This window comes from Zeugodacus cucurbitae, chromosome 4, assembly GCF_028554725.1.
Source record: "Zeugodacus cucurbitae isolate PBARC_wt_2022May chromosome 4, idZeuCucr1.2, whole genome shotgun sequence".
Lineage (NCBI taxonomy): Eukaryota > Metazoa > Arthropoda > Insecta > Diptera > Tephritidae > Zeugodacus > Zeugodacus cucurbitae.
This window is the reverse complement of record NC_071669.1, coordinates 11,093,383-11,108,795: the sequence shown is the minus strand read 5'-3', so window position 1 is coordinate 11,108,795 and position 15,413 is coordinate 11,093,383. Positions and strand designations below refer to the sequence as shown.

The following is a 15,413-nucleotide window of genomic DNA, read 5'->3' as shown; positions in this document are numbered from 1 at the left end:
TTGGAACTCACAAAACACTTGTAAACATTTTTTTTAGACATAGCCTCATCACCAAAGGCTTTCTGCACCATCCTCAACGTTTCCGCAGCAGAAAATTGATTCCGTAAACAAAATTTAATGCAAATTCTTTGCTCAACAAATTTCGACATCGCAAAAAACGAAAAACTTACTTTTAGCAGTTCACAAAACGACACGTATCTCAAACTCTAATGAATATTTTGACATGAAATTTGACATAAATGTGACTGACAGTACTACCAACCTAAAAAAAAATAATTCTTCAAATCCTTCGACGCGCGCAGTTAAATTCAAATGTCACCTTATTTTTTGGGCACACAGTACCTCTAGCAACGACAATCAGATACAGCATAGCTGAAACTCGATGAAAACAATCCCCCCCCTGACTTGCTCAACAAGCAGACAAACGTGGCTTGAGTGGACTAAGAGACGCACATGTCGACTATTGAAATTTAAAAGGAATGACATAAGAACCCTAGGGGTGTTAACAGGTCCCTGTATGATTGGGAGACACGCTAGCAAACTGGGATTTATTACTGTAGAAGCTACCAAAAAGGTATAACCAGAATACTGGGAATACCTTAAAATAGTTACTGAGAAGCCGCTAAGAAGTAGAAAAAGAAGTGATTCTAACCCACCTTCTATGCGGATGTAAGGCTCTGTATAGAAAAATAATCGCAATTATCGGACGCGGTTTCCTCGACAATGTGGCGGAAGTTGCTTATATCAAACTATGCGGGTGATTCAAAGAGAACATTATAGTGTGAGGTGATTCCAGTTCAGAGTGTGTCACAATGGACCTCCCAAAGGCCTATGTGTATCGACAGACAACCACCTAACCTAACCTATCCTACATCTAACCTCCAAGTGCTCCCATAAAAATGGTAAAAGATTTATAAACCTGCTCTACATTCTACAGAAAATGTCTGCTTAACGGTAAATATAAGTACAATTTTAAATATATTGTTTTAAGGGATTTGATGGCGTGTTCAAAACTTGTGGCGCTTACAGGGCAACTTGTCTAAGTTCTAATGTAAATAGTGAATGAAAAACATAAGAATATTTACACCAATTAATCGTAGATAATGCAATGACTTAAAAGTAGTGCAAGTAGTGAGTAAATATTGTATTTGGTCTTACATGAGTAGATATTAGAAATTACTTATACAAACTGAATTAAGCATGAGGTGCCAAAACGGAAGTCAATAACTCTTTGCCAACGACACTTAAGGCAAAGATATGAATATACATATATGAAAGGTAGATATGAAAGAAAGATATGTGTCTACAATCAAATATACGTGCCCAACAACTTTCTCTATCTCTTGGCTTAATAGCTTAAGTCCTTTATTGGTAAACTTTGTCATGGGTGCATGGTAATTATTGATTTGCGTGATTTCAATTTGTTATTAACTTTTTTGCTTTTATTATTTTTTATTGATAAATCTTTGGTAAATTCGAGGATTATTTTTTACTGATTTTTCAAATAATTTTTCATTCATATATAGGCTATTTAAATATAACTATATACACACAAAAAAATGTTAGGGGATTTTTGACAGGCTTAAGGCTTTCAAAATTTTTGTGGGAAAACTAATAATAGAATTAAATTGATTATAGGAAAATGTTTGGTTTCCAGGTGACTGGTGTTGTTTATGTTTACTGAATGGCGTCTACTGAAGACTGCATGCATACCTCGTGTCCAACCGGTTCTACTCGTGGTCTCATTAACATGAATTAGGAAAATACCATAAATTAGGAATTATCATAAATCAGGAATTACCATAAATGAAGGTAGTTCTTGAGAATCCAATTAAAATCACCTGAGATCATATGTTATGTTTTGGGGATTTTTTGGAAATGTTGAGAAGGAAGGTAATATGGTTAACAGGTTTAGTTTGACACCGATTTTGTTATAAATTATTCATCAAGAATATTTTATTGAGTTTTGTTTTGAAAATGTGGTAACCTCTGACATTGTTTCTGAATTGAATTTTTTGTGTTTTCGAATTTTCCAATAGGTTAGGTTGTATGACTGTTCCCCAGTGAGAAACACACATAGACTATGAAAGACAGTTGTTTGTCAAGCCAGGATCACCCCGTTGATTAGGTATTAGGATTCGACAAAGTGTTCTGTCCATTCTACAAATCTGCAGACTCTTCTATATTTCGCGCGGTTGTTCGAAAAAGTGAGATCCAAGACATCTTTGTCTTGATCTGGCAAAGGCGGTGCATTCCAGAAGAAAGTGATGAGATGATTCCACCTCGTCCGTCTTCAGGCAGCTTCTACAGCTAGCATTCGGTAACATTTTTAAACTAACGGCCGATCCCAATCTCTATGGGACAATGGTCAGTTAGAACCCCTACGATTAAAGAGAGGTAAACTTGACTAAGGGCGAAAACCTCGGCAGACCACTTTCGATTCACCTTAGACCAGAAGGATCTGACGACTGCGCTAGAGACAACCTTATAACTAACGGCCGATCCCGATCCCGATGGGAGAATGGTCAGTTAGAACCCATACGATTAAAGAGAGGTAAACTTGACTAAGGGCGAATACCTTGGCAGACCACTTGCGATTCACCTTAGACCAGAAGGACCTGACGACTTCGCAAGAGACAACCTTATAACTTTTTTTGCTTGAAATTATCCGATTATTACATTGGAACACTGGGCAAACTAGTACAAAATAATTATTCGCTTCATTATTCTGTCTAGTGAGGCTCTATGAGTACGAAACAAATGTAAATTTCCCCATTAGTTACATAATTTTCTCATTCCTAAAGATTTTCTATGTAATACTACGTAACATTTTCGAACTAAGACTAACTTTCCGTTACAAGTGAGATCCGAGACATCTTTGTCTTGATCTTGCAAAGGCCGGACATTACAGAAGAAGCTTCTTCACCTAGTATCTTATAAAATGTTTAACCTAACAGCGTGGATCTCGATGGGACAATGGTCAGTTAAAACCCCTACGATTAAAGAGAGGTAAACTTGACTAAGGGCGAAGACCTCGGCAGACCTCTTGCGATTCACCTTAGGCCAGAAGGATCTGGCGACTGCGTAAGTGCTAGTAACTGACCACCAATAGGTGTCAATCTTCTAACTTTCATTTTGTATGATATTATCCGATTATTACACTGGACAATTTAATCAAAAATAATTATTCCCTTTATTGTTCTCTCTTGTGGGGCTCTCACAGTAAGAAACAAATGTAAATTTCAACATTAGTTATATAATTTCCTCATTCCTCATTCCTCAAGAATTTATACGTAATACTACAAAACATTTTCGAACAAAGCCGTTATGAATTACGTTCTGTTACATATTTTCGAAATCTTGCAAACCTGTAGTATTCATAAAACTTTCTAATGTACAAAGTGTGACATCATTACAATGTTTGAGAACAGCTTAGTCCATAAGTGCCCATATTTGACGACTTTTTTGCAAATAAAGCAAAAATTAAAATAAAATAGTTTAGAAGATTTCTCTTTATTTTGGCACTGCAGACAATTGATATTTAACGACAGTGTTGACATACTTTTAAAGACTACTATCTCGTCAGATGCAACACGAAAAGTAGGTAAGACTTGCAAACAGTTCATAGCTATTCAAGCAATAATCTTACTAAACCGCTAATAACTTCACATTGTGGCACATATAAAAGAGTATTAAAATACTGTTAGATCTACTCTTTCCCTAACTAGCAATAAATCTATGTATATTCACTACACCTTCAGTGTGTAAATTGGAGAGCTAAATCTATATCGTTGCTGTCTAGAGAGTATCACAACTGTTGAGCGTGGCTTACAGTGATCAATAAAGTTATATAATACATTATGTACAGCTATATATATATTTTTACTTATTGTTTACATACCACACCAACAACACAACCAACAATTCCGGCTTGCCAAACCTTTTTCATGTTTGCCCTACACACTCACATTCCTTCTGCACCCAGCCGATCATGTGCGGATCACAGCCGTCTGAACTGTAGGTTAACAGAAATATTTTAAAGACATTGCCAAGTGGAAGGCAAGTCGAAGGCAAGCTGGCGGCGACTACCTAGCATTTGGGGCACATTTTTGCGGCAAAGTTGAGTTGAGTATTATAGCCAATAAGTGATTGTCTGGCAATGCTGAGAAGATAAACCAGTTGCATGAGAACAACAGATCGTCGATGGAGGTGAGGATGACACAGCGGGTAAGCGGTAAGAGGTAAACGGCAGACAACAACAGAAAAGAAGAAAAGAAGGGCTGGACGCAGTTGTATCGAGTTGATGAGCCACAAAGCGGAGAGCGAACATAGAAAGAGAGTCTGTTTAGACGTTTTAGCCAACTCTGTGCGCGCTTAGCACCTGAGCAAGCGCTGACTTTTGTTTAGCTCAGAAACCGAGAGTTCAGTTGTGAAGTGAATGGCGTTTTGTTTGGATCAATGCTTCGGCTAATAAGCGTTTGATTTTGGTGTCGATGTGGCTTGCAAAAGAAAACAAAATAAGTTAAACAGGCAGTTTGTGTGTTTATATATATAAAATATATATATATATATTTGTTAGTGATTTTCTCCAACAATATATTTGGCGTGATGCGCAAATCACAGCCACTGCTGTCGCATGAACAACACAATAGCGCACGTTTAGGGCTGCACAGCGCAGAAGGTGGCTCCGAAAGCTACTCATCCGAATCTTCATTCAGCGACTCGTACACCGATAGCAGTGATTTGGCCAATTGGGAGGAATATGTAGCCGATGATGGAACACTCTTCTATGCCGAGTATTTGCCGCAAGCGCGACGACCGCTGCATGAGAAGCGCATTGAATTTGCGCGTAGCAGTTCGCTGCGCATGGGTAAGAAGACAGCAAGACGGCAACAACAACAACAGCAACAGCAAGAACAGAAACAAACAAATCGACAACAGCAGCCAGCGCAGCAGGGCAACGGACGGCAGGGTAGCGGTCGGTCGCAGCCGCAGACAGCTGCACAGACACCCGCGCATGAGCACCGTTTCTCACACATTAGCAAGTCACACGAAACGCCATGCTACAAGCAATTGGAATTGGTAATTACGGCGGCGGATCGTTTTCGCTTTGGACGACGTTCGACCGCCGTCGAGTCGATACTTGGCTTCCGTGTGGTGCCGTTCCCAGACCAACCGGAGTGTCTGATGGTTGACAGCTTCGTGCATGCCATGCCCACCATGCTGCAACAGCAATACCAACAACAGCAGCAGCAGCAACAACAGCAATCTACACAATCACCAAGCGAGACCGCGGAAATCGAGCGTGGCGATTGGTTTAAGTCTCTGGATGACATCGAAGTGCGCACCAGCAATGTTGACGAACTGTTGCTGCAGTTCGTTGAACCCACTAAAGTGTGTCTAAAGTTTCAGGGCGCAGCGCGTCAACTAGACACCGCTGGCAGTGCTGCACATGCAAATGGCAATGCGGGCGCTGTGGGTGGCGCTGGTGAACTGCAGAAGGTGGAGAATTTCGCAATGTTTGCGCAAATATTTGAAAAGCTACAAATGCGCGCGGTCACACCTATAGATGCTGATAAGAGCACAACTGCGCAGCCGGTCGCCGCTACTGATGTTACGCCAGATGCCGCTTTGCCATTCGCGCTACTCATACTGCCGCCGGAGTGTTATCAAAATGATCAATACAAAGACTCTTTGTACTATTATCCCGAAGATGCGCAAACGAATTTCCTTTATAAGGCGCGTGGCAGTTTTCTCACGCTGAACGCCGTGCTCACCGAGGAGTTGCAAACGAAACCACTCATCTCACGTCTGCAAGTCAACAATGTCACCTACTACGTGTGCTATCGCTCACTCAACGGGCTGCTTGTGCTCTTCGCTTATGCCGCCGCTTATCATACACAACCGGAGGCTGGCCTACGCGCCGATGAACTCATCGGTTATATACGTTTCGCCTTTCCCACGCTCAATTTGGAGAACTTCACGAATGGCAATGCAACAACCGCGGCGCTACGTAGTTTTCTACATCATTTCTGTGGCATTCAACGTGTGCGCATATTGCGCGCACACCGCAAACAGCCGGTACTCTTCGAGGAGCTGCTGAAAGAGTCGCGCCATATGCCGTTGCCGAAGGAGGCACAGTTGCGCATATTCGATGCGTTGAGCGAAATGGAAGCCATGGATTATAGAAATTGGAATGATGAGCCCTTGAATACGCATCGTGAGTTTTTCATACACGGCAGCGCTTTGTACTATGATCATTACTTGCTCGCCTCGCAGATGCCGTTGGAGGTGCGCGCCAGTGTGGAGCTATTCATGCGTTGCCGTGGCATATTTGAGTTTATCAGCGAGCAGAGCGTTAAGGAGTTGTATGTGTGGGAGGAAGTCGCCTTGCCGCAGGCCACCGGTCGTTATTTTCTCACAATATGCAGTCGCAGTCATCTCATACTGGCGGTGATTTTGAAAATTTTCGATGCGCCCGACTTGTCGCCCGACGACACTGTTCCGCCGTCGCTGTTCTACATCGAGGAGATACAAGAAACACTCGATCATCTCATACAATGTGGCATTGAATCCTTAGCCATTTTCTGGTCCATCTCCAATAAGCGTCCCGAGGTGTTGGACAAAGTTGAGCAGCCTGATGATGCTAGCGCAGAGAAGGAATCGCGTAAAATAGAGAATTTCATCAAGCAAAAATTCTCCGCCGCCACTTCGACCGCTACTGGTGCACCTACAACACAGGAGCGTGCAGGCAATCAGCGTACTCTAGGTTTCGATGAGGAGACTCATCTCTGCTCGTCGCTTGGCGGTTCGTCCATACATAGTCTCACACCGAGCGAAGATGACTCGAGCCGCAAACGTCTAACCGCCAGCAGTGTTACAAATGCCACGAGTAGCACCGTCGGTAATAATGATGACTCTGATAGCGGCGGCTCAGATTGGGATAACTTTGGTGAGCAGAATCCCTTACATTATAGCTGCGACTCGGAGCTCCAGTCGCCAATGACCGAATCACTGTGGAAGGAAATCAATAATGTGGTGCCGGTTAAAATCTCTGCCGGCTGGAAGAACGCGGTCTTCTATTATGTATATGTGGACAATACTAATGGTTCGGTTTTCTGTCCGCTCAAAGCGAACTCGGAATCATTTCCCTTTCTTGCCGAAATGCGTAAAGCTTGCCATACAATACGCGCCGTTTTACAGAATACCAAGCATTACCGCCGTCTGCTGGCGCAAGAGAACTCCAAACCGGCGGCTGGCAAAGGTATGTTGGCCATTAAAGAACACGGCATGACAATACAAGTGCGTGAGTTCACTGATGCCGCGGCAACTGGTACATCGGAGGCGGAGAGTGTTGTTAAGGGACGTTTTGTGGTCGTCGGACGTTTATTTAACTCACCGCTGAAGGAGGTCTACGTATGTCATAAGCCCGATGTGCCACAGAATATGGTGGAGATGGCTTTTCGTCTGTCATTCTTCTCGGTGGGTTGACGTATGTGGCAGCAATCAATTTTTGCAATATATTTATTTATTTTTGTAAGTATGTATGTATGTAAGAGATATTAGATTCCGAATAAATTTTTACGAAACTTATAAAAACAGTGTGAACGAAAATTTGTATTTTAGTAAGAAAGTTTATATTCTAGGCAGCAAGCGGGGTAGTAAATCAGACTACCAATGAATTGCTATGGTTTTTCATTATGAAATTAGAAAAGTTAATTGCAATATGTATGGGGATTTTTTTCTTATCAGTAAGAATTTAGACCTATATACTGTATGAAAATTGTACGGTAGATAATGGCGCTGAGTCATTTAGCTACCAAGGGTGAAATTGAAATGGCAGTATGTTATGGCATACCCTAAATTTAACAATATAAATCACTTTTGGAACTCTGAAACCGAGATATTTAGATATCACTGTTGAATCTCTGAAACCGAAATGATTTGAGAACACTGTGCGATCTCTCAAACTGAAATGCATAGAAATCACTGTTGAATCTGTGAAACCGAAATGCTTAGAAACCATTGTTGGATCTCTGACACCGATAGTAATCACTGTTGGATCTCTGAGACCGAAATGCTTAGAAATTACTGTTGGATCTGTGAAACCGAAATGCTTACAAATCACTGTTGGATCAGTGGAACCGAAATGCTGAGAAATCACTGTTGAATCGCTGAAACCGAAATGCTGAGAAACCATTGTTGAATCTCTGAAACTGAAATGTTTAGTATTCACTGTTGGATCTCTGAGACCGAAATGCTTAGAAATTACTGTTGGATCAGTGGAACCGAAATGGTGAGAAACAACTGTTGGATCGCTGAAACCGAAAAGCTGAGATACCATTGTTGGATCTCTGAAACCGAAAGGCTGAGATACCATTGTTGGATCTCTGAGACCGAAATGCATAGAAATTACTGTTGAATCAGTGGAACCGAAATGCTTAGAAATAACTGTTTGATTAGTAGGACAGAAATGCTGAGAAATAGCTGTTGGATCACTGAAAGCGAAATGTTTAGAAATCACTGTTAGATCTCTAGACCGAAATGCTTATGAATGTGGTCGGAAAAGTACTTAGCCACACTGTTTGAATGCGTTACTACGGATTATAATGTGACGAAAGTCAACGAAAAAGGTACTATTTCACCTAAAGGGACCTACCAGCTGTAAAGTGATAAGGAGCGGTGCGGAGCGGACGAGCTCGAGGAAAAGTATGGGGATTTTTTATAGAATTACTTAAAGATCTGATTCCGTTCGAGAGTATGGGTTTGGAAAATCAAGTTGTGTTAATATTAAGAAAGAGGAAGCAACGTAGGTTTGTCTGGTTGAAGAGATTGATAATTAATTAATGTGTTAAATAAATTATTAGAAAAAAATACTTTAAAAACTCCCACAAACATTGTTCTCCCACCCTGTATATATACAAAGTTTTTTATACATGGCTTTACAATAAATATGAAACATGTGAAATTCCGTTGACATTCGCTCATTCCTCAACCCATTAAATATAAATGTTTGGACTATTTTTAACGTCAAGCATAAATCTCGGAAACAGGCCTAAAATATCAGCAACATGTCTGCGGCCTGCCTGTTGAATTGTTGTGGGTGGATGCGTACGCAAACAGACAGACAATGTGTACGTGGAGGATGTTGGACGAAATCTCGAGCGATATTTTAGTGTTCAAACAGAAAGCGACGCGTGTGAAGGTGACAAATCGCAGACGGTTGACAAAAGTGTGCTTATAGTGAGCCATATATATAAGAATTATGGATATTTGAATATATTTATATTAAAATTTCATATGCCGGTGTGGAAAAATACACGTATGAAATGAATTTGTGAAATGCAGTGTATACCGTTAATGTGTCACTATTAAATGTTTATTAAGATTAACTGCATTTATCAGCGGAAATTAAATCAGTAACTATAAATTAAGTGTGATTAAGAAAGTTCGAGATACGTGCTAGCAAGTGCTGAGGTTGATAAGCGAAATTAAAAAAAAAGAAATTCTACGAATTTCAAATAAAAATAAAAATTGCAAATAAAAGATTTCCACAAGTGTTCGCATTAATCCGATATTAAAAAATAAAAGAAAGTATCTCTCCACACAGACACATTGGCTATAGGCAGTGAGTATTTAACTCAACTCTAAGCCAAGGACGACGATAACGGTAGTCGTTAGTAGTAATAGAAGTAACATAAAAATATAAATAAATAATAAAAAAAAAATTATATATAGAAAGTGTCTTTCACATATAAACACAGTCACCAGAAACACACACACACACCAAGCCACATTGTTCACATGTCCGCGTCACCATCATGATAAGTGTTGTAAAATATGTCCGTTTATTATTATTGCCATGGCTATTATTTATGGCTAGCAATTGTATTGTCAACTTTGTCGCTGCAATCGGGATGCCAATAAGTCAGCGACAACTACAACAGCAGCAGCAGCAACAACAGCAGGAAGCATTATTTGCACCACAGCAACAACAACAACCCGCATGGTATCATCAGCAATTACAGCAACAACAAAAACAACCCGCTATATCGCTATCAGCACCCACACCAGCTACCATCGCCCAGCTGCCTGCTGAGGCGTCTAAAACAACGGCAGCTGACAATTTTACAACCTCAACGCTACCAAATGGAGTAGGTAAACGCAGTTGAGAACCCATATGAAAGTAATGCGAAAGTCGCAATGAAATTATACTAAAGATAATGCAATCAATTAACCATTTATTTTTTGTTGTTTCGAGCAATTTGGTTGTAATTCACTCCAGTGTTGGTGGGTGTAATTCAACAGCATAAATATATATTTATTTATATCTTTTTATAAAAATTTGTTCTTCGATGCATTTCCTGATAAAATAACCGGATTTAGTATTTTATGCGACCCAAAAGGCATCTTTTATGAGTTATTGTTACCGCTTTCTATTACCCCCGCTCGATTAATTCTATAAATTAGCTGTTATGGGTTAAAAAATATAAAAAAATCAACCTTTTCATAGCTTATGGTCTATTATAGTAAAATTGGAGATTCTACAGGTCTTAAGTCCCCTCAGTATCTAGCCGACGAATCAGCCCGATCGGCAGCAGTAACAGGACTGCCGGGTCCCGAACTGTTTCTGGCAGTTGGACCGCATACGATCAAAGAGACGTTCCGAGTGTAGGAGAGATCGGAACGAGAAAGACACTGACAGCGGGTACACTCATTGCGACATGCTAAAAAATTACTGAGAGGATACAATACCTAAACCTTTTAGGATTCTAATAAATCTCACAAAGAGTACGCTCTGGATACTGGTGGGACTCTATACAGAATACTGTAAGCTCTATAAATACCTATATTGCTTGAGCTTAGTCTCATCAGACAGCTACCGCTTCTGTGATACGGAAGCGGAAACTCCTCTACAATTGCTGCTGGAGAGTGTATCAATTGGCAAGAGCTGAAATAGAACTTAGGGCCTTTCATATCCAATTGAGTAGCTCATCCACGCCCTTATTCCCAACACTATACTGGATTTTGTTTGGTTAGGCCAAAGGTCAATTTACCTATATCTATAGTTGAAAGAATCACAGGAAATGGTTTAATTTCTTAGAACATAATCGAAAGAAAGTGTTTTTTGTATATTGGACGACCTTCGTACATTTTATCGATTTATTATATATTCTGTGCCTGACTGAGCTCGTGTTCCTTCCTTCGACGAGTATGGCAGTATTGAAGAATGCTTCAAAGTTTATAAGCAGTCTAGTCTAGATGATGTTGAAACAGCTGTTTTTGTAATTGTCCTTAAATACTATAATGTCGGTTCCATAGTATGCAACTTTGAAACCTTCGAAATAGAGGTTTGTTTTCATCTCGGTCTCGTCATGAGAATCTTAGTCTCGAATAAATATTTTTAGTTTCGTTTCAGGCCATGTAGTAAACATTTATTTATGTTTAGGGACAATAACGAGTTTGAATAGTTTTCTTTGTGAAAGAGACTTTTCTACAAGGATCTTCAATTGGATATTTTTTCTAAAAGCGTTGATCCTTTAATCATCATTTTTATTAGAATTCGCTTAACGAGTTTTCTGCAGACACGGCGCTGTGATTCATATTGATTATTAACTGAAACAAGTCTCAGTACCCCCTACTTTAGGTGAGTTGAGATTAGGTATCAAGCCAGACGCTAGTTACCAAAGCTTCTTGGAGGAAGGCCAAGAGGAATCATTCAAACATTTCCTTTTTCAATGTCCAGCATTCGCCAGACTAAGATTGAAATTCCTCGGTAAACACGCCTTCACCGAAGGAAGTGGCTGGAATCGACATTAGCCGACTTGAGAACTTTGTAATGGAGTCTAAGCGCTTTGTCGAATCATAAGGGTCTTGGCGATTCTTTAGGAGTCTTTGGGTGCCACCAAGGACAGTCTAAGCTGTCTAAGTGAGAATCTCTGCAGTTGCGGAGATCTATCACTTGACCTAACCTAATCTACTTTATTGCTCTTACAACTTGAATTGTTGTAATTTCTAGATTACTCAAACGAAACTGTGGGCTATACTGACGAAACCGTGAGTGAGGACGATGAAAAGCTGCCGAGCGAAATACAAAAGGCTGTATGCACTGTGACCGCTGGTGAAGTGCGCGCAAGCGCAGAGGCAGTGACCACGAAGAAACTGAAAGGCGTATGTGGTTCAGGTAAATATACGAATATATAAACACTAAAATTATATGAATTAAAATGCTTTGATTGCAAATTGAAATAATAATAATTATTTCCAGCTGAACTGAAGTTGGCCTTTAGTGATTTGGAAGCGAAGCTCTATAAAGAATTGCAAGACATTAAAATTTTATTGCAACACATAGCGCAACAGCAAGGCATAAATATGCCACAACAGTTGCTGGCACCAATGACCTTCGCAACAACAACAATTACACCGCCCGCTGTGTCACATGCACAACAACGCACGAACATACCGACAACATCATATGCAGCCGCGACATCGACAACACCGTCTCCAACTACGCAAACAACAACAACACAGCACGCACAACAACACAAACCAACGCAGCGCGTCAAACCCACAACAGCCAATAAACCGAAATTCCAACCGATCGTAGAGTCCAAAGCTAATAATGCTGTGGACACATCGTCCGCTGAAGTCAGCTACGAATATGAGGAATCTTCAGCGGCTGTGGAAGCTGCTGACGATCTCTTGCCCAGAAAATTGCCACAACTGAAGTCGTTTCATACAAAGAGTCAACCGTTGGCGCCCATATCTAGCGAATTGTTGCAAGAAGTGCGGAAATTCAATAACACAATGTTAAGCGATCGCGAGCTGAAGGTCTTCACCTACTATTGGAAGCTGGAGAATTTCACCGAACGCATTGAGAGCGGCCGCAGTTCAATGGTGGAGAGTCCGGTGTTTTCGATAAAAGGTAAATATAATAATAATATCATAAATGTATATATATATGAGAATAATTCAAAAAGGTCATGTGGTCACATGAAGTGAGTTATTATTTAGTCTAAGTTTTAATTGGATATGGCCCTGACCACTTTTAGGGAGCTTTATGTGTAAAACTCGTTGAAATTATTTTCCATTTGGTCACCTTATACATACATATATTCAGGAACATAAAAATTCTGCTGAAGCCACGCCCACTTTCCATTTAACGTCATTATTAAAGACTATTAAAAATTCAATAAATGCCAATGGGATAATTTTATAAATCTCAAATGTAGTATGAAGCTTCTATTTCATAAAACAGAACTAGGGCGTGGCACCGCCAACTTTTAAAGTTAAAATATATTCCACAAATCACGAACCATGGTCCGCCAATATGTTCCACAAATAATTGAAATAAAATCATATCTTCGTTATCATCTATTAACATATGAGAAGAGGAAATAGATGATGATAGGAGAGGTCTAAAAGATGAGATGAAAGAAGAAGATCCATTCGGCTAAATCACTATGTGGAACATAATACAAGAACTTGTGATATATTTAGACCGATTTTCAAAGGAACAGTTATTTCCATATGAGAGATTATACAAAAATTAATTGATTTGGGATAATATCAGCTGATTTATAATTAAAATAAAATATATATTAATTAAAATTTAAATATTATTCTATTTACTAGGCAAACCATTGCATCTCATAGCCTACTTCCAACACTTACATCGCGATTTTCTCTATCTACAACTGACGCAGGCGCTGAAAAAATCCAGCAATCCGAATAATATCTTCATCGATATGGGTGGATTATTCAAGGAAATTGCTAATGATAAAATTAGTTTTAAACATAAAATATCGGTACTCAATCAGGTATGTAATATATATATATATATAAGTATTGCAAAAAGTGTTGCCACATAATTAAATAAAAATATGGAAAACATAAAAAAATAAAAATAAATATAAAAGAAAATAAAAAAAGGAATTTAAAAGAATATTAAAAAAAATTAAATAAAAAAAATATATCAAAAAAATTTTCAAAATTTAGTTTAAAAAATTTTTAAAATATTTCAAAATCAAGTTTTTCCAAAATAATTAAAGTTTTTCAAAAAAAAAAATTAAAAAAAAAATTAAAAGAAATATTTCAAATTAATGTTAAAAAAATATATATACATAGATTAAAAAAATATTTCAAACTAAAGTTTTTCAAAAAAAAAAAATATAAAAAATATTTCAAATTAAAGCTTTTCAAAATATCAAACAAATTCAAAATAAATTTTAAAAAATTTCAAAATCAAGCTTTTCCAAAAAAAATTAAAGTTTTAAGAAAAAAATATAAAATAAAATTAAAGCAAATATTTAAAAAAAAAAATACAAAAATTTAAAAAATATTAAAAAAAATATATTCAAAACTTTAGAAAATATTCAAAGTAAAGATTAAAAAGAAATGTATATAAAAATATTTCAAATAAAGGTTTAAAAAAAATTACAAAAAAAATTAAAGTTTTCAAAAAACAGAAATTAAAAAAAGTTTTCCAAAAAAAAAATTAAAAGTAAAGTTTTTTAAAAAAAATTTAAAAAGATATTTCAAATGAAAGTTAAAAAAAAATATATCAAATTAAATTTTTTCAAAATATATAAAATAAGTTTAAAAAAATATTTCAAATTAAAGTTTTTTTTTAAATAATTAATTTTCAATATTTCTCTTACACTTACTTCTATTACTTTTTTTTACCTAGCACAATCAACGCTCAAAGGATTTAACTTCACAAGAATTACACAATCTTGAGACGGGCTTTATCATACCGAACAGCGCGCTACTCAACAGTCCATTCATCAAAAACGATTCATTGCTAATACAAATTTTTCTTTATTTATAACTGTTTACTTAAAATTTGCTATATTTTTGCACTAAACAAATATGTATGTATGTGTGTACCTTTTAATAAAATGTTTATTATTTAATTTTTTTTTGTCGATTTTATATATATATTTTTTATGATTTCTAACGGGTAACTTGATGAAAATTTGCATTATAAATATTTTTATTAATTTATTAAATTTAATTATAGCAAGCGGATATGAGGTGTTAAAATTGTTGAAAGCTATGCATTGATAGCTAAATAATCACTGGGGATTGTTTATTATTTATATGTGTATTTTCCATAGAAATTTTCAAATATATTAATATTTATATACATATATGTATATATATATTTGTATGTATGTATATATTTGTATTTATGTATATGTTTGTAGAAATTTGCAAATAAAAATAAAATTGAAAAATAAAAAAAATAATAATAATGCAACTCACCAAAATCAACAGTTAGCTTTAGTTTAAACCAAAATTTCTTGTTGTTGTTTTTTTCTTCTCAATTTTCTTGTTATTCCTTTTTCTTAATAATTAAAAGCGCATAATTTAGTCGTTAAAGTGCTGGTGTTAATTATGTAAGCATGTTA

General features: G+C 37.5%; 3 protein-coding genes across 3 annotated transcripts in view; 2 read left to right on the top strand and 1 right to left on the bottom strand.

Annotated features, from left to right (window-relative positions):
* Positions 1-15,412, bottom strand: part of Tlr13_1 (toll-like receptor 3) — a 38,288-nt gene extending 22,876 nt beyond the window's left edge. The window contains exon 1 of the mRNA XM_054230025.1: positions 15,268-15,412. The gene's annotated coding sequence lies outside the window, so the exon portion shown is untranslated. The remainder of the gene's footprint in view (positions 1-15,267) is intronic.
* Positions 4,061-7,606, top strand: LOC105209614 (protein inturned). Its single transcript, XM_011180113.3, has one exon. The coding sequence runs from the start codon at positions 4,609-4,611 to the stop codon at positions 7,489-7,491; it is 2,883 nt and encodes a 960-aa protein (XP_011178415.2). The 5' UTR covers positions 4,061-4,608; the 3' UTR covers positions 7,492-7,606.
* Positions 8,954-15,047, top strand: LOC105210803 (integrator complex subunit 3 homolog). Its single transcript, XM_011181953.3, has 5 exons — positions 8,954-10,158; positions 12,020-12,184; positions 12,269-12,925; positions 13,636-13,820; positions 14,690-15,047. The coding sequence occupies exons 1-5, from the start codon at positions 9,822-9,824 to the stop codon at positions 14,828-14,830; spliced, it is 1,485 nt and encodes a 494-aa protein (XP_011180255.3). The 5' UTR covers positions 8,954-9,821; the 3' UTR covers positions 14,831-15,047.
* Position 15,413: the final 1 nt, after the last annotated feature.